This window comes from Triplophysa rosa, linkage group LG6, assembly GCF_024868665.1.
Source record: "Triplophysa rosa linkage group LG6, Trosa_1v2, whole genome shotgun sequence".
Classification (NCBI taxonomy): Eukaryota; Metazoa; Chordata; class Actinopteri; order Cypriniformes; family Nemacheilidae; genus Triplophysa; species Triplophysa rosa.
The window spans coordinates 5225886-5249152 of NC_079895.1; the positions used below are offsets into that span (position 1 = coordinate 5225886).

Consider the following 23267-nt stretch of genomic DNA (forward strand, 5'->3'; position numbering starts at 1 on the left):
AACCTCCTGGATATGCAGGACATCCTTTGTCATTTTCATATTATTCATTTCTTTTGGATACTCTGATATGCCCAAATGCAGTTACCATGGGTTATTTTACCACAGATTCAGTTTACTCGCCTGAAATGCTTGCGGAAGACCTTTAAGTCTTGGGATACAAAAGGGGCTGCTTCACCAGCTCCTGTCAGCAGTCTCTGATTTGTGTCTTGATGGCCTCCCAAGGCCACTTCGCTAAATCCTATTGAACAGGCTGTAAAACCCTTCAGGCGGACAGAGGAGGGATTGCAATGTCATCAAAGGGGCATGCTGTGCAATTTAGAGACATGCATGAATCAGGACTTCGGACCCCTCAGCCATAAGCGCAGAGCAGACGTTTGCATGAGACTTGTTCGCTGCTTAAACAGCATTTAGTAGAAAAGCACAGTTTACAATTCAAAGCACTGCAATGAAGAGCACTTATGCTTATCAAAGATGGCTTTTGTAAGAACTTGAGGAGAGGAATTAAACTGAATGTCACTTAATCTTAACTCAACCATAAAGGAAGCGTTCCTCTCATCATTTTCTCACCTTTACGTCATTTCTAAACTGCATGCGGTTATTTTTCTGTGAAGCACAAAATGAGGTCTTTTACAAGAGTCTTTACACACCTCCATATGAATACAATATTGTTTATATTTTATCGTAAACAAACAGCATGCCAGTTTGAATATGCTGAGATGCATTTAAATCAGGTCTGTTTCCCACAAAAAGTTCTAGTATTGTATGAAAAAGCTGCAGCCTAGCGTTTTGGAGCTTGACAGCTGCAATAACAATAAACTATTGTATAGAAAACGTATGCATAAAGATGTACATTGTGTGTTCAGTGGACAAAATAATGATTTTAGTATTTATACTTACTTAAAATAACCTCAAGTAAAACAATGGATAAAAACCATTTTTTTCTCAATTCAAAATTTAAGAAACATACTTGTGAGAGGAAAAAATGTATTTATTTTTAGTAATCAGACAATGAATAACAGTGTTAACAGTAAACACATAAATGATATGAAATGGCTTGTGGATGATGTCCGGAATGTTAATATTGTGCATGAATAGACAAAACGTGTATGTGTGCCATAGTTTAAAAAGCTGTGCCAATGCATTGTGGCAAATAAAAACAATTATTTATTCAGTGCCTCTGAACATGGTACAGCACATACTGGTTAATAAAAAACATTAAAAAACTAGAAGTCCACATGATTGTACTGAACACATCAGTAGCACTACAGTGGATCAGGCGTCTGAAATTCTATATGGACCGAAGATAAAGTGTCTTTATAAAACATATCTCACCAAACACTGTCAGCAGCTGTTTCATCAATGAAAAGCACCAAACGCAACAACAACTCTACGTCTAACAATGAATTATTGAATATGTAACTGTTATTGAGTAACAGCGAGAAGCTTACATCTTTTTCTACATCAATATTTACGTCACAAAAATGCAAATCCCCCTCTTATGTGGACTATCAAAAGTTCTGGATTCAACCAGAAATGTCAAATAAAAAATGTCCATATGAAATTTCACATTAATCACAATAGAAAAACACAAGTGATCCTATAGATGCGACAGAATTAAAATCATTTTGTTTTGTACAAAAGGCATTTGAGGGATAAGTATTGCAATTTTCAAGGCACATCGCTTTACCTAATAATTTCTTTTCACAAAAGTTTGTTTTAACTATTTTAGTCGTGCACTTGTATCTGTGTAAGTATTAAACAGATTCTGTATAAAGTGCTTACTAAAACAGAAAAAAATGTAGTTTGTTTCAGTTTTAAATCATATTTTAGCTCTCTTCATTGCAAAATAAATATTTTCTCTTTTAATCCTAAAACTATATCAAGTTTGCCTCCTTGGTATCCAGCAAACCTTGGATGAAAATGGAAATAGTTTGGAAGAATAAATGGAAACGTTACACAAAAATATGTAGCTAAACTTGGTTAACTATACCAATTGACATCAAAAAAATAAAAACAGAACAACACAGACAACAAACAATTCATATACAAAATTTGATATGGATACAGTTACTGTAAAAACACTGCCTCAGTTGGCCTCACTTCTCTGGTTTAACCCCCTGAAATTATGTGCCACTGCCCTGAGAAAGAGCAAAAACCTCCACGTTCAACTTGCCTCTTTGGCATTGCGGTGAGGGAAAACATACACGACTAGCAAATTCTTCTTAAGGCAGATTCAGTTCTTTTACATTTTTGTTTTCATTCTTTTTTCCAATCGTAGATGCAGCGTCTGTTGGAGTGGATCTGAGCCTGTGTAAGCAGTTGTGTGGAGCTCGAAGACACGGATGACTTTATTTCTTGGACTGTGTCATGTAGCTGTTCTCGATACACAGCACGATGTAAGACCCGGAACAGCTGCTGGGGGTCTGCTGGAGGAGTTGACCCGACTGCAGATTCGAGGACAGGCCTGTCACCGCGTGGTCTCCAGCCCTCCACGTCTCACAGTAGTTATCCATCTGCCGGTGACCCTTACCATTGGACCCGTGCCAGATCATCTTCCCTGGCCTATAGAACAGGACAGGAAAAATGTTTTACATTAAACATACATGCATTTGACAAACACTAAAAGACAATTTTATTTTACACTTCAGAGGAAAAAACAGATCACTGGATTTGCTGAATTTTTTTTTTTAGTTTTTAAAGCTTTGTTTAAGAACGTAAAGGTCCAAGTGTATGAAATTTAGTGGCATCTAGTGGTGAGGTTGCATATTGCAACCAATGGCTCACTGCACCCCTCCCTTTGGAAGCACTACGGTGGCTCTCACAGCACTAAGACCTCGTCACGTTTTCGCTTCTTTGCCGAAGGAGATAATGCATTTACGAAACACGCTCTGTAGAGCACTGTACTGTAGGAACAACATGTCGAATTTCATGCAAAGGGGCCTGTAAGTGTATATACATAGAAATAGCTCTTTCTAAGGTATTAAAAACATAAAGCTTCATTATGTAAGGTCTTTATACACCTAGTTATAAGACATGGTGATAAATATTATATGGCATTTCTGTCAGTAGATCCTCAAAAAAATTACACATTGGACCTTTAAGGCAACTAGTATCATGTAATAGTATATTACTGAACAGAACTTTATATAGACGGTTCTGATAACAATCAAAAGAAACCGAGAAGAACCGTTACTTGGCTAAACTTGTCTTTCCAATATTTTGAATTTATTTCTTTTTTTATATTAACAAATTAAATAAAATATAAATAGTTATACTATTAGACATTAGCCAAACACAAACCGGAAGTTTGGTCAGGCACGCGCGTCCGATGAAAAGGTCTATGTTGCTATTATAAACTATTATTTATACTATTATACAGTCATTTCTAATCAGCCAGTGGTACTCACCAGGCACTGTCTCTCAAGACGTCTCTACCATCAAACGAGTAAATGGAAGCATTTTCCTTCATCCGGCTCTCTGAATCACTGAAGAGAGACTCCCAGTTTTTGAACAGCACTTGATCCTGCAGAGGGGTGGTTTTGGGATTAAAGAAATGTGTGGCTGACGGCTTTAATTGACTAACTAGGGTACTTTATGAATAATGTACAGAATGCGCACCTTGAGGTTAACAATTGGTAGTGTCTCTCGGTCAGATTTGCGCACGATGCTGTAGAGATCCTGGAGTTTGGAAGAAAGGAATGCTCTGAACGTTCCCGTCAGCCCCACGGCCCGAGCCTGCTGAAAGCACATGAAGTCTGCTCCACGAATGCCTCTCATGTTGCCCACTTGTGGCGAGTTGAGGGCAATAAGATGCAACTGCACCAAAAACAAATGTGTTAACAAATACAGAAAACGTATAATCAAAGAAAATGATAAAGTTGTGACAAGTTTACTAAACTAACCCCTGGCCCAGATGTGTGCGTGTGGCCTTCCGGTTGATTGACGGGGGGGTTGGGACGGCGAGCAGGGGTCACAGGGAATCTGATTGGTAAATGGCCAGAGTTGTACCTGCTGTCGGTGTGGGGTGGGTATCTAGGGTCGGGCTGAGGGGGATATCGTGGATCTGGGTAGCTGGAGTCAGGCGTGCTGGGGTTCCTGTTTTCAGACTCCCTCGGCAACTCGATGGGATTGTGGGGTGGGGAAATCTGTTCTGCTCCGTTGTTGGATGTGTGGTCCTGGGAATACTGGACCACAGGAGGTGGCTGGACTGCTGCTACCTCATTGTCCTGGAGGAAGAACAAGGAAGCGACAGTCGTCTCTCTTATATCACATTCAGGAATTCATAAGCATATCTACAAACTTTGATTCAGTGGTGGGTGCATATTTGAATATTAAAGGAAAAACTAAGACTGGGTTTTATTTACACTGCTTACCAGATCTCCATGGAAGGGTTTATAATCTCCAAGCTGCAAATAAAAAAAAAGTGTAAACTTGAGGGAAGGCAGTGCATTAGTTAAAAACATAGACTTGAAATAGATCAATGGCAAATAAGGATGATGGAAAAAAATCTTTGAAAAAAAACTTGAAAAGCATTAGCATTCTTAAGGTCTTTTAAAACGTCAAGCTAGACATATTGATATCAATTTTGTTTTTCTAAATTGATTATGACTTTAATTTAAAAGCTTCACACATTTCTAAAGAAGAGGAGTATTTAAGTCATTGTATGTTTCTTGAAAAATAAAAATAATGACGTCACATCTTCGACCAGAGCCGTACCATCACTTGTCTGACTCCATTTTGAACTCTGACGTAGAGGTCACTTCTGTCCAAAATATATATAAGAGCTCCTTCTGTGTGTCTGCGCGCTGTGGCGAGCATCAAGTCATAAGACCTGAGCACAGTCACCTGTAAACAGCAATAAAAACACTTTACACTTTCATCTCTGCTTTAGGTAAATGCTTTTAACCTAAGCGACAGTGCATTCAAGCCATATATTTTTAACAGTATTGTAAATAGTGCATTTTATAACATACCATTTATCTTAACGCGGTGATACAGAAACAAATCAAAGGAAGACCTCACTCACCCCTGATCCATGACCGGGGCTTCCAGGAGGTCCTGCGGGACCTGGGGGCCCGGGAATACTGAGTGCTGAAACACCCAAAACGGGCTTATTATATATCACAAAGATATATCAAATGATGTCAAAACATGGTTTTTTTATAAGTTCCTCAAGGACTTCATGAGTGTATGAAGAATGTTTCCTTACATGGTCTATAGGGCCCTGGCAATGATGGTGTCCCTGGAGGACCGGGAGCTCCTGGGGGTCCTGGAACTCCTGGACGACCATCATAACCTACTCCAGGTGGTCCAGACGGGCCCTGCGGTCCAGGTGGACCTCTGATGGAGTCTCCTTTAGGTCCCTGGAAAAGACGATCTTGATATGAACTAGGGCTGTCAAACGATTAATAGCGATTAATCGCATCCAGAATAAAAGTTTGTGTTTACATAATATATATCTGTATACTGTGCATAATAATTTTGTAGTTATTAACACATACACATACATGCATATATTTAAGGAAAATCTAAAAATTTATAAACATTTATATATAATTTCAATTATTAGTAAATATAAATAAATACATGTAAATATTACCTAAATATGTATTCATGTGTATGTGTTTGTATTTATAAATACAAAATTAATATGCACAGTACATAGACATATATTACGTAAACACAAACTTTTATTCTGGATGAGATTAATCGCGATTAATCGTTTTGACAGCCCTCTAAACATTCATATTACAAATTTTGCTTTTAATCTCGCTCATGAATCCTTACAGGAAGTCCAGGGCTTCCTGGGGGTCCCTGTACACCTCCTAAACGAGGATCGTAAAATCCACCGCCTGGTTCTCCTTTCTCTCCTTTAAGACCAGGCTCGCCAAGTTCTCCCTTCATCTCATCCTGATGAGCCAGATGTCATATTTTATTTAGCCGTGTTGATATCACATTGAAAACACTGTTTAAACAAACACTTTATATGGGGATTTGATAGGTTGATTCACAAACCTTAAGCGTGTAGATATCAAAATTAGTTCCAAAACCTGTGACAAATGAGAAAACATTGCATTCATACATTAAATATGACCATGTCTTGTACAATGGTGATTAATATTGATGTGTGCTTTTGTATTCAAATGGCTAAAATAGTCATTTACCAGGGGATCCAGGAATGCCAGGGGCGCCAGGGTCTCCTTTGTCCCCTTTCGGAGCTTAAGAAAACCAAAAACGCATTATGTAATGTGTATTTTGAGTTCATGTCAACTGTAATGCCTTTCATTATGAATATAAAACCTACCTGTAAAAGTTCTCGCAAAATCTTCATATCTCTGAAACGTAAAAAATGAAATTACAAAGATATACAAAGACGGCATACAGAGCTCATGCTGCAAAACGTCATGCATGAATTACAGCTTATTTGACACAAAAAGCACTTACGCTGAATCTTTCCAAGGGCACGGCAGGGCCGGGGGGACCAGGGGGTCCTGGGGGTCCAGGGGAACCCTTTAAAAGTCACAAAATGACTCATCAGGACATGACGTCAATATAAAAAATACTGTTATAAACAAATTAAGCATTTGCTTCTAATTCAACAGTGTGTAGTGTACTCACCTGGTAGCCATTTCCAGAACCTGACCCTGCTTCTCCCTTTTCACCTTTATAACCGTTCACACCTGGACGGCCCTATAGGTAAAGAATAAATTATTTTCCACATGCATGTGTGAACCAGACAACAATATGCACAAAAGTCATGTTGCTTTTTCTGAAGTAAAGACTTACGGGCCTGCCTGGCATTCCAAATTCACCTTTTGGACCTTGAGGTCCAGCTGGCCCCTGAATAAAATGGCATATGGTTTAGAAAGTAAAGCCATGATGGAATAGCATTGATACAAAAAAATCGAAACACAAGCTTACAGAAGGTCCAACTGGTCCAGGGATCCCTCTCTCACCCTACAATGAGTAAAGAACAAATTAACTTCAACGTAAAAAATGACAAAACAGATATAAGCACCAATATACAAATACAACCATGGATGCTTACCTGCGAGCCTGTCGATCCACCGAGGTAAAATGGGTTTCCATCAGGTCCGACAATAAGTCCAGGTTCTCCTTTCTCACCCTGCAAACAAAGTCAAATTTCAGCTCGCAAGGCTTAGTGTGCTTCATACTAAACTCTTTTTATAACCAGCTGCAAACAAACCTTAATGGCATAACCTGGTGCTCCAGGTTCACCTCTGTCACCTTTGGGTCCCATTGGGCCCTGATGTAAAGAAGAAATAGAGAAAGACTGTAAGACTGATTATAAAATGGATGATATCAACTTTGCTGGATAAAAAAGCGCTTTGGACAAAAGCATTTGTCAAAGGCGTAAATGTAAAGGATTGGATAAACCACTTGAATTCACCCTAAGCCAAGTTCTGATGACTTTATTTGACTTTATTTATTATGTCCACTGTGTATAATTGAGTAAGGCGCTCAGCTTGGGAAGAAAGTGAAGCAAAAAAATAAAGGTGAGTTATGTACTTACTGGGAATCCAGCTTGACCTGGAGGACCAAGCCCACCCTGACAACCAAAAACAACACAAAAACATGACAAAATGCTTTTTTATATTGAGTCTGAATGCAAACAATGTAATTTCTGGTATTTTAATTTAGTCTCTACTTATAGGGATAGTTCACCAAACAAGAAAATTCTGCCATCACCTAATTACCCCAAGTCAATGCAAACCAAACCAAACCAAACCAAACCAAACCAAACCAAACCAAACCAAAAGAAGATATTAAAGTCCCCATGTTTTGCTTTGGTATAATTATGTTAGCCTTAAGGATACCTATAAACTTTTGTGGTCCAAAATAATGACAAAATTTGCATTTAAAAGATATAAGCGTTTAATATTTCATTCAAAAAGTCACTCGCTTTCAACTATATACGGATAAAAATTCTGTATTTCAGCTTCTCCTAAGATTGTAGGCTGTGACTTAAACTAAAAACTATTGGCTACTTGAAAAGGGGGCGGAGCCATTCAGCATGTCCCACTCTAACCTTCTGTTTCAGCAGAAATGACGTCAACGCATCGAACAAAGCTGCACGTTTCAAATGTTGGTTACTCACTGCCTCAACTACCATTCACTTACAGTACATTGCATGGTTAAAAACAGTAATGTGAAAATGCTTTCAAAATGTCTCCTGTGCTCCATGAAAGGATGTGATGTATGGTGTTGGAAATCATATGAGGGTGAATAAATAAGAAAAAAATGTTTTTTTAGGTGAACTATACCTTTAAAAATACTACAGTATATTATACTTTACTATGAGAAGCAGGATTTTCATACCTGAGGTCCTGTTCCTCCAGCTCCATCATACTGTGCAGAAATAAAGAACAGTTTAATAAAATCAAACAATAATTGGCAACAAAGCAACCATTTTGAAGACTTACATTTTCAGCGTACTGATAAACAATCTGGCCAGGTGGTCCGGGTGGACCCGGAAGACCAGTGCCATCTCGACCAGGTTCACCCTAAAAAGCCGAGCACATTTAGCAAAGATGAAAACTGTACATTTCAGTGTTTACCAGACGGAAACTTTTATACTTTAGATATGTAAAAAATGGAATATGAACTCACTCTATCGCCTCTGTCACCTTTGTCTCCCCTTAGTCCCTGCAGACACATGTGAAACACTGTTATTGAAATGTTACTTGTTAGGAATCCGGACACAAAGTCCCTATTTACATGTGTTATAAACATCAGTACAAAATGTGGACTCCACTAACTCCACTTAATATAAATGGTTTCCAATACATTTTGTTATCCGATCCTTCCAACCTACTCAAAAACTCACCTGTCAATCAACCATTATGAAAATTATAGGGCAGCTTGTGGAACGTACCTGTGGTCCAGGGAAGCCATCCAACCCAGGACGTCCATCTCTTCCCTGAGGTCCTTCGCTGCCTTTCCCACCAGGAGGTCCAGGTAAACCAGGCTTACCCTTTGAAACAAAATATATTTATAGATGACAAAAACCGTGCTGAAAATAATGGGCTATGATTCTTATGTGAATAAATAAAGTCTTACTGGTAGTCCTGGCAAACCAGGAGGTCCCTGAAACGAAAGAGGATTTTACTAAATGAACAGCTCATGGTGGAACCAGGGTAAATAAAATGTCCAAAAGGAAAACTAACCTGGATCCCTGCAGGTCCTCTTACTCCAGGAATTGAACCGAATTGAATAGCAGATCCTTCCATATCATCCTGAACACGTACAGTACAGAAAACATCATCAGAAAATGTTGTTGAGAAAAGAAGTTGAAGTTTTTTTTGTTTTCATTTTTAAGTACTAATACTCACAAAACCAACATGATAGCTTGGGCCGGGAGGACCAGGTGGCCCAGATGGTCCAACAGGTCCCATTGGTCCAGGAAGCCCAGCAAGTCCAGTCTCTCCTGGTTGACCAGGAAGACCAGGAGAACCTTGAGCACCCTTTAAAACAGACATTGGTCCAAGTCTATTAGCTTCGAGATGATCTAATGCACCAAATTATTTTAGCAGAAGTACACAATTAAAATGTACAGTATCTTCCCTGAACTGAAATATTAATAAAAAAATGACTCATACTGCACTCAAACACTGAAATGTCCAATGAAATGCTCAAGGCTATTGGCCATTTTGTGACTAGTTTTTCACATAGCCTTATTAGGTATTAAAAGAAAGCAGTGCCAAAAATCATGTACAGTTGCAGAGAACTTAATATAGATGCTTGGGCGAGTAGGGATGTAACGATTCACCCGTGAGCTGGTTGAAAATCGATTGTAATATGTGACGATTCAAGTCGGTTGAGATGTTAAAGGGATACTTCACCCAAAAATGAAAATTCTGTCATCAGAATCTTCGAGTTGTTCCAAATCTGTATAAATATCTTTGTTCTGATGAACACAGAGAAAGATATTTGGAAGAATGCTTATAACCAGACAGATCTCGCCCACCATTGACTCCCATATTAGGAAAGAATACAATGGTAGTCAAAAGTGCCCCAGAACTGTTTGCTGTCCGATATTCTTCAAAATGTCTTCTTTTGTGTTCAACACAACAAAAATAATGATAAAGTAATTTTTCCTACTATGGGAGTCAATGGGGGACAAAATCTGTTTGGTTATAAGCATTCTTCCAAATATCTTTCTCTGTGTTCATCAGAACAAAGAAATATATACAGATTTGGTACAACTCGAAGGTGAGTAAATGATGACAGAATTTTCATTTTTGGGTGAATTATCCCTTTAAATGATTCGCGATACATGAACAGCGAGAGCCGCTGTGTTTACTGCAAACTTGGAAGACGTGGATATGCTGATACTTCTTAAAAAAATGTTGAAAAAAATCCAAGTTATGAAAAGCGCAAAGTCTTAGTTTGTTTATATTAAAGAGACTTTTGTGTTATTCACTTTATATTTGATTTGGAAACAAAAAATTGCAATTTAGCTTTGTTATTTGACAAAAAAAATATTTTTATTTTACAATGAAATATTCAGCATTTGAGAAATAAAAGGGCACTTTTTCATTTCTAATTTCTCTCAAATCATTTTGTAAACAAAAATATACCGCGAAAAAAAACGTGTTATAAAACGGTCAGTTCTGGTCCTAGATTCTGATTGGCTGAGCTGAGTTCTAAGCCGTTCTAAAATACCCCGATTTATAACGGCTGACCGCATAACTTAGCCTATACATCATTTTATTTACTTTATTTTATGCTTTTGAGACCTGCAGCTTTGAGAGAGGTCAGCGAGATAGCTGGGCAAATTTGCAACAGAGAAGGGAACATAAAGGACTTGACTGCTTCACAAAATACTACAAAACTTTACCTGCCAACATGCCAACTCTAAACTTATTGATCTGATATTTGAACATATTTTTAAACAAACATTTATCTTGAATAATCTTGAATTATAGCATTTTACATGTCAATGTCCACATTACGAAAGCATACTGCACCTTCACTCCCACAGGCCCAGGCAAACCCAGCTCACCGGCATCACCCTGTGGAGCACAGAATTAGTCTAATGTCTAAAGATAGATACCATTACAGAGATCTCAACTGAATTATGCAAGTCCAAATCCATTAAAGGACTAGCGCGGATGTCTATATGTAGACAGTTCCCACTGTCCTTTCCAAACGTTTACTGAATTACTGGATACATTTCCATATTTCAGGTACCAATCATTTGTATTACAAACTGAAATTTTACGCTTGGGATACAAATGTCCCCACAATAAGAATCGAAACGGACAGACTGATGATACTTAAAGGCATAATGTTATTTTTGAATAAAAACTAAGCTTATACCTTCTCTCCTCTTGGTCCAGGTGAGCCTGATTTTCCATCAGCACCTGCAATACCCGGAAGTCCCTAATGCAAACAAAAACACAATTGTTTTTGTGGGGACTTTTACAGAAAATGAGCTGGATTTGACTGTGTGAAGTATCTTTATACTTACCGGTTGACCTGGAGCCCCATTTTGTCCGGGTGGGCCGGGAGGCCCGAAACCACCAGACCCTGAAGACGCGGTGCCAGGAGGTCCAGGGGGACCGGCAGGACCTTGTGGGCCTGGCAAACCTGGGAGTCCCTATAAACAAACACAAGTGTGTCAAAATCATAACCTGCTTGCTTTTGTAATTAGAAACAGACAATAACGACACATAAAATGTTGAATTCGACATACAATTACTATGTACCATCCAAAGTCTATAACATTAATGATTGATGAACACTATTTGGAAGTTATTCTTGTTTGTGACATTCCAAAATGGGACTATATAGTGTTTACAGGACCTACCCGCATAACATCCATATCCAAACCAGAACCCTCCATGTCAACGAATGTCTACAGAATACAGACAGAAGAGCATTTTAGTTTAGTTGATTTGTTTTGAATGTACACTTTGAAAAGAGATCAATAAAATAGGTCTCTGAATGAACTCACAGGTCTGTCAGAGCGAGATGGGGGTCCAGGAGGTCCTGGAGGCCCACGGGGTCCTGGTTGGCCTTCACCTCGGTCGCCCTAAAACAATAAAAGCAAAATTTTAAGAATCGCATCTTACTAAAAGTATGAGCTTTCACTACAGTTAGGACAGGAGATTACCTTAAAAGTCAATTTTCATAGAAGACAGTAAATAAGTAAGTAAATAATACCATTTATACTGGTATTATACTGTATGAATTTTTTTTGCATTTACCTTTACTGTCTTATCTGTATACTTACTTTGTCTCCTTTAGGTCCTGAATTCCCCGGAATACCTGGAAAACCGGGGGGTCCAACAGGTCCCTGTTACAAAGATAACATAAACATTATGAATGCAAACAAACACGCATATAAAATCAACAATACAAACTTTGTACGGTCAAAACCATTCTCAAATCCTATTTCAAAAAAGAAATTACTCCGGAAATGCACAGGTTTCATGAGTGTGTTCTTTCCTAAAGTGCATAAGTTAAAGGTACATACCGTCTTACCATCTTCACCAGGGTCACCCTATAAAAGCAGAAAGAATAAAATGAAGTTGGTAAACACCCTGAAGACCATTTAATGTCCTAATGCATCAAAAACAAATACAATACCACCTATTACATATACGGCTTGACAATGATGTAAAAATGTTTTTGTAATTGAATCTTTTCCTTCATTCTGTGCTACTCACTGGCTCTCCATCAGTTCCAGCAGGTCCTGAGGGTCCCGGTGGCCCAGGTGGTCCTCTCGGTCCTGTCACCCTCTCCACTACTGACCCATCGCCCCTTACCTCTACCTCTGCACTGGGTCCTGGAGGACCAGGAGGACCTGGAGACCCCGGGGGGCCAAGGTCTCCCTTTGAGCCAGGATAACCAAAACCAGAATTGCCCTAAATCAAAAAGCAAAACGCATATAAGTCTTGCGTACATAAAAAGCAATCCTAAACAACACCAGTAAACAAAAAGACAGTAAGGACAGGAAACAGGCATCAGTTCACAAAAAGATTGTATTTTTATAATTGGCACCATGCATGTTTATTGCATTCTGTCAGAGGATTATCATAACAAACCTTCATTCCTTTCTCTCCTACACCACCCTGTAAAAACAGAGGGGGAAACATTATAAAACAGTTTGTTCTAGTGCTTGATTCTGATTGGTTGAGCTGCGTTCTAAGATGTTATAAAATAATAAGGGTGGGTAACCCACTGCTTCTTGGGGGTTATTGCTTTATTGAGTGGTCACCTCCCCGATTTCACTGATTTCACACTATACTGCACATTTTCAATGACATAAAATATACAGACAAAGATACACATTTTAACATAATGAGCTGTGTTATCAGAAGTAAAATGCTCATAAAACGCATACCTGTGTGATCTGTATAAATAAAGGTGGCAATAGAAAGTGGTAACTGTAAATCGTCTACAGCAAGAATCTGTTATTGTCAGTCATATTACTGTGCAATATTGTAATGTAACTCAAATTTAAAAGACTTGGCACCTTATGTACACCGGTAATTTTATCTTCCAACATCATTTTATTTCTACTTTTACACTTTTCTATTGTTATTTTTTTTACACCAACAGGAGGAACACTCCAAATCCTTGTGTATGCATAGCTGTACAATAAAGGCTTTCAATTCAATTTTAAAACTGAGCTCAAGGAGAGACGTTTGGATCACTCGATGAGGCTGACAGAACTCAACGCACCTTCTCTCCTTTTGCACTTCCACCAGACACAGAGGCAGATCCCGAATCGCCCTTTGGCCCCCCAGGGCCCCGGTCACCTTTGACCCCCTTCTCTCCTCTGTCGCCCTTTTCTCCTTTTCCACCAATAGAACCGTACATGTGAACACAAATAATAAACAGTGAATCTCACAAAACATGTCAGGAACATGTTTGGGTCATATTATATCCCCAAATAAAAAATAAATTATGGTATGTGCTTAAAGAAAAAAAAAAGATTTTTTGAACCAATATGATTTTCCCCCTTATTCTTATCATTACAGTGGAAAATGCAAATATTGATATATTGGATGCATTTAGACGCATTATATCCATGCAAAAAATTTTTTTTATTTAATTTCGGGGTGAAATATGACCTATACATGTTTCTTCGTGAGGTTAAGTATTTGTTCCAGTTGCATTTCAAAACACCACATATTTGTATGAGAATATTGCAGAAGGCATATACCAGCACAAGCTCTTATAAGCAGCTGAATAAGCAGTCCGTTTGGATTAAGCAACACATTTAAGACATTGTAACAATAATGCTCGTCTAATACAGTGGTTCTCAAACTTTTTCGTTGTAAGGCCCCCTTTGTGTAGAGTGCATCGCTTTGCGGCCCCCCAAATAAAGACTTATAATCTTAAATTTAACATTTTTATTTAAACAAAACGTATTCGGTTATACAATGCTGAAACATCAATTCTTTTGTCTGGTGGTCTTATTTTTCTGATGTTTGATTGCATAAAATCTATGATCAATTTCTATATTTCACAAAATCAACACAAAATCTGTGGCCCCCCTGGATCCATCTCGGGGCCCCCCCAGGGGTCACGGCCCCCAGTTTGAGAACTACTGGTCTAATAAACAATGAACATACGTATGCACTCAACATACATATGTGGCAAGGCTAGCGCTTGCTCCCAGAACCGTATGCTCGCGTCCAGTTCGGGCATTCCTAGATGACAAGACATTTATGCCAGCATTCATGCAAAGCATAATATAGAAATTCTGCTGAGAATTTGTATCCGTTTCTATTTGATCTCCTCATCGGTGACCCACCTGCTGTACCTGCAGGAGTGAGTCTGGACTCCACAGAATACCGCAGGCCATCATCAGCTGAGCCTGATGTTCTGAGAGAGTAGTCAACTGCGTTTGAAGCTGGTCTAGAATCATCGTATGAGCCTGAAATTCGCCTGCTAATACCAACTGAGTTGAGGGTCTGACGGGAATCACCGTATGAACCAGACGTTTGCCGGGAATCACCATGTGAGACAGTTTTTCGAGAACCACCGTGTGCTGCAGATGTTTGTCGAGAATCGCCATATGAACCAGTTTGTCGAGAATCATCATATGAGCCAGAAGTTCGGCGAGAGTGATCAACAGATCCTAATGATCATTAAAATGTATCAGCTTGTAACACTTTACAATAAGGTTGTATTTCTTAACATGAATAAATGCGTTTGCTAACATGAACTTAAAATGACAACTTGGATTTTTAACATTTATTCATTTTCATTAATGGCAGTTAGGGTTAGTTCATCGTGCATTAACTAATGTTGAAAGTGTTGTCGATTGTGAAAACGTACAAATTTTCTATTTTGTAAATGTTGAAATGAACAAACTATGATGAATGAATGCTGTAATAGTCGCTGTTAGCTCATGTATTAACCAATGTAATGTAAACAACCATCCTTGTAAAATGTTACCAAAAATATTCTTTACATGGGCATGGCTGTGGACATTTAAGCTGTCTTTAACAGTCTTAATTTGCCACTTATACGGTTCATATTTTGTTTGCCACAAGAGGGAGCCAAATATCATGGTGACTCTTGGCTTCCAATAAACCAGTCAAGTCCACAAATCTGACAAGAATCTGAGAGAATATTTAAGAAACTTTATGATAAACATTACCAGGACCATTGAATATTACCATCACTAACGTCGGAGTAATTTTTGAAGCATTCATTTTGTCTATGAAAGCGAGCAAACGCACATGAATAAAAAACAAGTTGAGTCCAAGTTTACAAGATGAAGAAGAGAAGACACTTTAGGGCAAAGTGTATAATGTCTGCACAATTGTTTGCCACAGACAATTAGCTTGGTTTATTTATTTGGAGAAACTATTTCATCTAAAAAAAAAAACACAGTTTATCTTAAGTGTACATTTCAGTTCTAAGGACATTACTTTAAAATATAGTCACCACTGATAACAGAAACTTTCCTGAAAACCTGTTTTAAAACAATTTGAAAAACACTATCCAACTAAATGTGAATTACGTTTCGAAAAGTGAATAATACTGAAAAGCTGTTTGTCAGACAATGTGATGGTACGAGATCTGACAATGAACAGAGAGATGCTCACCTGTCTGCTGCTTTCTAGTGTCCGGCAGTTTATTGGTCAACGGTGGCTGCTGGATTGGCCGAGAGGAGGGAGGTGTGGGCTGCAAATTATAAATATGTTTTATATAAATCATCTAAGAGAACATAGCTCCACAGCTCAATGCAACACTTTTAGCAATTTATACAAATCTATATAGCGTGCTTATTCTGTACATGCTCTTTCCGACACGGTTGAATGTGATTTTAGTGCCTGTGTACAAATTTGAACACATTGGTTTCCAGTAACCTCAGATATTTCTGTGACCATCTTTTACGCACTAGAGAACATTTACACAATCTCCTTTAGGCTCTGAAATGGGAAGTTACAGAACCGTGTCACCGGTTGCACAATTATGGGTTTGTAAACTTGCACATCACAGCGAGCCAACCAGGAAAGACAGATACAGTGGACAAATAAAAAAATGAACACTTAAGTTAGAAAATTAATAAATTTAATTTCAATTAGAAACAGAATTTAAAAAACAAGTCACATTTGTAAACAAAACAACACCAGATCTCTTCTCAGAAATACTTTTAACCAACTGATTTAAAAGTAATTTTTTAGCGCATGTATAAACAAAGTAAGGGGCCGTTCACATTTTGCGTCTTTTGCACGCGTAAGTTCGTTAGTTTACATGTAGACTCAGAGAGCTCCTTTTTTCTAGAGATGAAAATATTTCAACTTTCCAGAATGCCACAAGCCGCAGGTCATGTGACAAGAACCAACGACTCAGCTTCACCTTTTGTGGACCAATATAGAAAAGCTCAAGCAGTTATTTCAAGGTATGTTCAGTGCATATAATCCATGTATTCTTTGTTAATGCCTCCTCGTCTTAACGGCAAGCGTGGCCCATGGGTTCTGGCAGACGCCAGGAGAGCGTGAGCTCCCAAACGCTTTGGAAAAAAGCAGCACGGCGCACGTTTTCTGTGCGGTTTTAGGCGCGAAATGTGAATGGCCCCTAATGCAAAACATTGGCCTAATTGTCTTGTCTGTGCTCTTTTTCCTTTAACATAAATGCCTCTTGCGTTGACATTTAACACAATATCTCAGTGAAGATCTGCCAGGGCAGACACAAAGATGCCCTGACCTTGCACTTAGGAAAACATGCACTGCTGAAACAGCACAACTGACCGATGACATCCCCGGCATCAGGTTCTTGGACTCTCTGATCCTCATATTTCATGCAGGGATTGGGAAAATGGAGACTTTGGCGAGAGGAGACACTGAGTGCTCGGATGGCAAGTGTAAGGGGATGCTGACAGTGTGTATTTTCGGACGTACTAAGGCTGTGGGTATCAGGGCCTAAAGATAGGGGTCAGGGGCGGCAGGTGGAGGGCTGTGGGGCTAGACGAGGAGGGGTCGCTAAACATCTGTCAACGCGACTGCGGAGATGGAAGAATCTTAGCAGCCACTTGCTGAAAGACGGCTGTCTGAGCTTCTTTACTGACCTTGAAGGCATTACTTTTGAGTTATGGTGAGGGAGGGTCCTTAAACACAGGATGATATTTCTTTATGTGCTGAGAAGGGGGCCATTCTTTGCAGCCACGTGTTTTTTGCATTCTGGTCTTCCTTGAGACCCATTTGATCATACTTGGAATGTAATGGTTTTATTTGGATATATTCCACAGCTGGTGCCCTTCATGAGTTTGTCAGAAATAAAGCTTACAATAGGAGTTGGACGTTTGGACACACTTACTCATTCTTTATTATTACTACCTGCCACAAATGTAGATAAATAGGGATTAATGTAGTTGTAAAATGTTGACCAAATTTGTTTAGAATTGTAAAAAAAATTGGTTCAACTTAAAAACAAATTGCCTTTGTTGCCTTAAAATTTTGAGTTAATTCAACTTAAAAATATTAGTTGTAACTAATATTAATATAACAAGTTTGCATCAGATTCGTTGAGTTAACTTATATTTTTTAATTGAATTTTAAGGCAACCAGGTAACTTACTTTTTTAAGTTGAACCTACAAAAAAAAAAAATTACAGTGAAAGGCATTTAGACGGTTGAACCAACAACAACAAAAAAAAACATTTTTTACACTGAAAGGCATGTAGACGATATTCAAAGCAACAACCGAAACACATGTTACTGTGCATGTGCACTTTTGTGGCCCAAACTTAACTTCCGGTACACATCCGCAAAGAATTGAGTCCCTGTAGATTATTTCTGATAATAAGCAATACAAATAAAAAAGTAAATTATTTGCCTTGCAAGATAAAAGTATGTCCACCCAGTATTATTTTGGGTTACCAGTAGAAGAACCATTACTTGACTAAATTTAAATGCGACAAAGTAACACGACCCATTCAACAAATGGTTTATTTAATACAATTATTTTACAATGAAATATTAAAATGAATTAATATTAATTAAATATGAAGTTATATTATTAGCCACTAGCCAAACCTATTAACAAACACAGACCAGAGGTTAACTTCCGGCCAGGCACGTACGTCAGATGAAACTCTCCATATACAGTATAGCTTCTCAGTATACGGACCAGATGACCAACCATACAAACATTCATTTTTCTTTTTCAACGTTCTATGACTCGTGTTATCCACTCTATCACAAGACTTTCCAAGCCCCGCTGATATAATAATCTCAATTCGATTACACACAGAAGCCTACACTGAGGCAATTAGGAATGATTCATGCCCACCAGGTGCCCTCGCCTCAGATGCCTTTAAAAACATCCACGCGCAGTTGGATTGACTGCGAATTTGGATGGAAAATATCCCGGGGGAAACGGGGCATCCATCAAAAGACAAAGGAAAGATCGTTTTGGAAAATGTCAGTCTGTCACAGCGTGTTGGAACACATTGCACATAAAATGTAAAATTACCAGGTTAAAAAATGTAAATGACACCTTCAATAAACACGGTTTCAATATTTAAAACAAATATAACAAAACGTAAAAAACGAAGAAAAAAAACAACCTTCAAAACAGAGAACTAAAATTTAAATCTAGAATTTAAAAAGTGACCTAAATAGAACTATACTGGAGTATGGATAAATACACCAGTCAAATAAAAAAGCAGGCTCTTTATAGAGGATCCCTGAGTGCATACTTCAGCATCACCTGGTTTCTTCTCATTGTAATTAGCTCTGGCATGCTCAGACACAAGCCCTGCATATCAGGAGCAAGGGTTCATTTCAACTTTCACATGGCCTTTTTCTGGATATGTAACACAAGGCATGGGAAGATGGGCTTTAACATCTGAGATTGGTCTGATTGAGATTGAGATTGTACAGCAACAGACCCACCGAAACTCACAGACTGCTGTTTTATGTTAAATAACCCGTAACCTCCGGATGGCATCATTGGATGCTGTTTTGGACGGGGAGGTTAAATGGACTGCAGCAGTGAAGTGTACTAGAGAGAGTTCAAGCTCACATCATAATCAAAGGTGCATGAAATGCATGAAATATTCTGGTAAAAATGATCTTCATACCTGGACTGGTGGTTCGCTTTCTCCATAGCCACTCGGTCCGTCACCTGATGTCTGTAGATTAGAAGGGAGATGAGGGAAAAAATGCATGAATTCCTTTTGATTGTAAACAATCTGCATAACAATGTTATCTAGACAGCTGGGGGCATGTGTCGATCATGCATCATATCGATGGGCTGATCCTGTTAAAAACCTAACTGGAGGCAACAGATTCTTTTCTTGAAATGAATGGAAGTGAATTCCAACGGAGAGAGTGATAACAATCAGTTCATCACTCATGAAACACAACAGGTGTTAGTCTCGAGCTATAAATCGCAGTTTATCTATGTTTGTTATATGAACAAAAGCAAAACACAGGGGTAAGTAGATGATGTGAATTTTTTTCATTTAGTTGAAGTAATATTTTGTCGCTGTACTTCTGAAACCTCAGATGTTTAATACTGATGTTTCAGGAAAATGAAAAAAAAAAAACACTATACTTTCTAAATGATGAAATAATGTGTTGTCGAAGTTGACAAGCGCTTTTTAATACTTTTTATTGGTTAGATATTTTCAAATCCCAGTGACAAAAGGTTACAAATAATAATGATGAAAAAAATTAGGCCGGTCCACGATTAATCGCGATTAATTGCATCCAGAAATAACACAAAAATTTGTTTATACAATATGTGTCTGTGCACTGTGCATAATAATTTTGTATTTATAAACACACACATTTATGTATATATTTAAGAAAAATATAAAAATGATTAAATATTGATATATACTGTATACATATATATATATATATATATATATATATACAATTTAAATTACATAAAAATATTAATATATACATGCAGATATTTCCTAAATATATACGTGTATGTGTTTATAAATACAAAATTAATATGCACACTGAACAGACATATATTATGTAAACACAAACTTTTATTCTGGTTGAGATTAATCGCGATTCATCGTGGAACAGCCCTAAAAAAAACCAAAACACAGTGTTTCTAAACTAGGGTGACTCAAGATGACTTAAAATACTTTAACTAAGACAAAACAACTATTAAAATAAGCTAAAAATGAAAATATCTATTATTATTTGCATAATTTATAATGAATGTGCATCTTTCTAGTTATGCCAAAATCTAGAATAGGTGACCCAGTCTGTGAAAATCCAACTAAAGTCATTCATGATTTACTGTTTTCTAGATAAAATCATCCTAAATAATTAAAATAACATTCTGTGAAAATGTAAACTTAATATCTTCAATACTGACTCCGTATTGACCGAGTAAGACCATGTCAGAGTGAAATCATAGTGAGATTAATGATTGAAATCATACTTCTGAGTTTGTTATCTCAAGATTGAGACTTCAGTCGGGATTTTACAGACACAGTCAAAAATTGTATTGGGTAGAATTTGTAGTTGGGGAATATTGTTGTGGACATTGTGGAAGGGCGGCTTAAAGTCAGAAAGGTGAGGAGATTCAGTGTTCAGTTTCCTTTAGTCTCAGGCTCAGATGTCACGCTCACGGACCGTCGTCTAAACGTCTGATGCATAAGGCACACTTCAGCATGTTCGAAGTCGTCATCTGATTGGTTGAATTTCACAGGAATTCCGGGAGACGTGCTCATTTATAAACGACACAATATCCCCTTAAAAAAGCTGCACTCACTTTCCAGTAACCTTTCAAAGAAACCTTCTTAAAAAGAAGTAAATTATTAAAACACGTCTTTTTTGTGTCTAATCTTCCAAAGTACAATTTCAGTACTTCTCAATGCACTGCATTAGCCATTCTTTGAATTCAATCACCCATTTTACAGAACCTCTTAAGAAACAATAATCGTGAGGAGCTAATGGCCTCCAGCTTATTTAAGAAAACCAGCTGCAATGTGAAACATTTATGTTGCAATTTCCCTAATCATAAATTATCCGAGATCCAAAGCGACTCTGCTGAAGTCTTGCAGCGACACAATGAGACGTGAGCAGAAGTGATTATTTAACTCAGATTAAAGTCTTACCGCATCAGAGTCATCCTCATCTTCCTCGCAGTGACGCTCAGCCGCCCCAGGGTCTTTCAACACCCTTAGATCACCGATTACACCCTAGAACACACACACACACACACAGGTTGGTAAGCTTGTTTTGATGGGCATGACAGGTGTAGTGACAGAGTCCATCCTGTAGGGCAACTAAACATTAAAAATGTTTTCAGTTCTTTTTCCTGCCTCGACAGTCTGATGTGCCCATGATCTCTCGCTTCTAAACAAACGGCTATCTGTCTCCTGTGGGATTTCCCTTGTACAGATTTCGGCATAATTACGACTCAGATGGTGATAGCATTCAGTTTGTTATCTGCCTTGTTCTACCTTGAATGGCTGGCGCACAAAGACAGTTGTTCTATAATGTCTCATTAAGGGGGTAATTTACCAAGACAAATTACCCACCATTTATTTCTCACAGGCTGTCTGCGTCATTTTAGCGTGATTCACTAAAGCACTGGGGTTTAACTTCAGTTTAGACTTTCTTCGTAACACTTTTAAAACAACTTTCACGAGAATGGAAAGCGTGTTCGACCATGCATCTGGATTTACAACACTTCTCCTTCGTTCGATTATCACAGCGAAGTCATCAAAATCCCATTCACCACCTGCTTTTCATGGGTGGTACCATAATAGTCTGGAAACTGAAAGTAGCACCTGGTTGAACTAAATTACAGCTAGAACGTCTGTCTGTTGCTGGTAACGTCTGTCATGACTTTTTGTCTCAATGCATGGTCAAAGGTTCAGGAGCAGAATGCAGTGAAGGAAGCTTTACAATGTCCTAATTGCCCTTTTGTGTCCCAGCGTGACCTGAACCGAGACCTTCCCACAGTCCACACACAGGGTCAGATCTACAGACCTGATCGCTACACAGTTCTGCAGATTAGCATGTGATCTTAAATTGTGGGAGGAAGTAGCATTCATATCCTCTTTAATCGAGCCTGTTATTATGATGACCATCTCCAAACGACTGCGTTCCCACAGGAAACAGAAGCCACATGAACACAGAGAACCCCAGAAAAGCCTGAACTGCTTCTGAATGGTCATTGATGACACTGAGGCATTCCTGCTGCTTTGGATGTCTCACTGTGGTTATCAAACATTCGCAGATCAGTAAAGCCACTTGTAGTTCCCTTGCAGATGCTGAGGAATCTGTTGGTTTATATCAGTTCTGTTAACATCTCGTATTCTGCAGCGCATTGAATTGAATACGCATAATAACATTTATTCACTTGCTATCTTACATATTTTAGATGTATGCTAGACTTTATCGATTGCACTCTTTACCCATACTGTCTCATATTCTGTACGTGCACTGCATATATATTGTTTTGTAAATGTTTTACATGGTACAGACAGATTCTGCAACAGAAATCAAAAACAACACGTCAATACATAAATACAGTTAATGTCCATGTACCTTTGAATCTTATTGTTTTTTGTGTCCTTCTGTGGCCCAGATAGCTAAGATAATTAATGAAATGGAATGAATGGTAAATACTCTCGATATTGATTCAACATTAAAGACCCAGTGAAATCAAAACGAACGTTTTTTCCTTTTATTAAAAACGAGTGAGCCTTAAGGACGTCAATAAACAGATATGCTACTAAGCGCTGACAAAATTCGCATCTAGGAGATATAACCGTTCAAAACTGACTGT

At 38.2% G+C, this 23267-nt stretch overlaps 1 protein-coding gene across 10 annotated transcripts in view; it reads right to left on the reverse strand.

Moving 5' to 3' along the window:
• Window positions 1-973: 973 nt before the first annotated feature.
• Window positions 974-23267, reverse strand: part of col18a1a (collagen type XVIII alpha 1 chain a) — a 74301-nt gene continuing 52007 nt past the window's right edge. For 7 of the 10 annotated variants that reach the window (XM_057336748.1, XM_057336747.1, XM_057336745.1 and 4 more), the window contains 40 exons: window positions 21586-21669; window positions 19576-19626; window positions 16095-16173; window positions 14792-15118; window positions 13714-13826; window positions 13074-13100; window positions 12696-12893; window positions 12503-12529; window positions 12260-12322; window positions 11981-12058; window positions 11834-11881; window positions 11495-11623; window positions 11344-11406; window positions 10992-11036; window positions 9354-9485; window positions 9189-9257; window positions 9082-9108; window positions 8897-8995; window positions 8632-8667; window positions 8445-8525; window positions 8341-8370; window positions 7535-7570; window positions 7208-7267; window positions 7049-7126; window positions 6922-6957; window positions 6787-6840; window positions 6619-6690; window positions 6445-6510; window positions 6305-6335; window positions 6165-6218; window positions 6016-6050; window positions 5788-5910; window positions 5210-5363; window positions 5027-5091; window positions 4717-4845; window positions 4374-4406; window positions 3903-4226; window positions 3619-3816; window positions 3408-3523; window positions 974-2562 (listed from right to left, as the gene is read on the reverse strand). In XM_057336748.1, the coding sequence (XP_057192731.1) occupies window positions 2349-2562; window positions 3408-3523; window positions 3619-3816; window positions 3903-4226; window positions 4374-4406; window positions 4717-4845; window positions 5027-5091; window positions 5210-5363; window positions 5788-5910; window positions 6016-6050; window positions 6165-6218; window positions 6305-6335; window positions 6445-6510; window positions 6619-6690; window positions 6787-6840; window positions 6922-6957; window positions 7049-7126; window positions 7208-7267; window positions 7535-7570; window positions 8341-8370; window positions 8445-8525; window positions 8632-8667; window positions 8897-8995; window positions 9082-9108; window positions 9189-9257; window positions 9354-9485; window positions 10992-11036; window positions 11344-11406; window positions 11495-11623; window positions 11834-11881; window positions 11981-12058; window positions 12260-12322; window positions 12503-12529; window positions 12696-12893; window positions 13074-13100; window positions 13714-13826; window positions 14792-15118; window positions 16095-16173; window positions 19576-19626; window positions 21586-21669 (3684 nt within the window). In that variant the 3' untranslated portion in view covers window positions 974-2348. The remainder of the gene's footprint in view (window positions 2563-3407; window positions 3524-3618; window positions 3817-3902; window positions 4227-4373; window positions 4407-4716; window positions 4846-5026; window positions 5092-5209; window positions 5364-5787; window positions 5911-6015; window positions 6051-6164; window positions 6219-6304; window positions 6336-6444; window positions 6511-6618; window positions 6691-6786; window positions 6841-6921; window positions 6958-7048; window positions 7127-7207; window positions 7268-7534; window positions 7571-8340; window positions 8371-8444; window positions 8526-8631; window positions 8668-8896; window positions 8996-9081; window positions 9109-9188; window positions 9258-9353; window positions 9486-10991; window positions 11037-11343; window positions 11407-11494; window positions 11624-11833; window positions 11882-11980; window positions 12059-12259; window positions 12323-12502; window positions 12530-12695; window positions 12894-13073; window positions 13101-13713; window positions 13827-14791; window positions 15119-16094; window positions 16174-19575; window positions 19627-21585; window positions 21670-23267) is intronic. The other 3 variants (XM_057336738.1, XM_057336743.1, XM_057336739.1) reach the window with 3 other exon arrangements.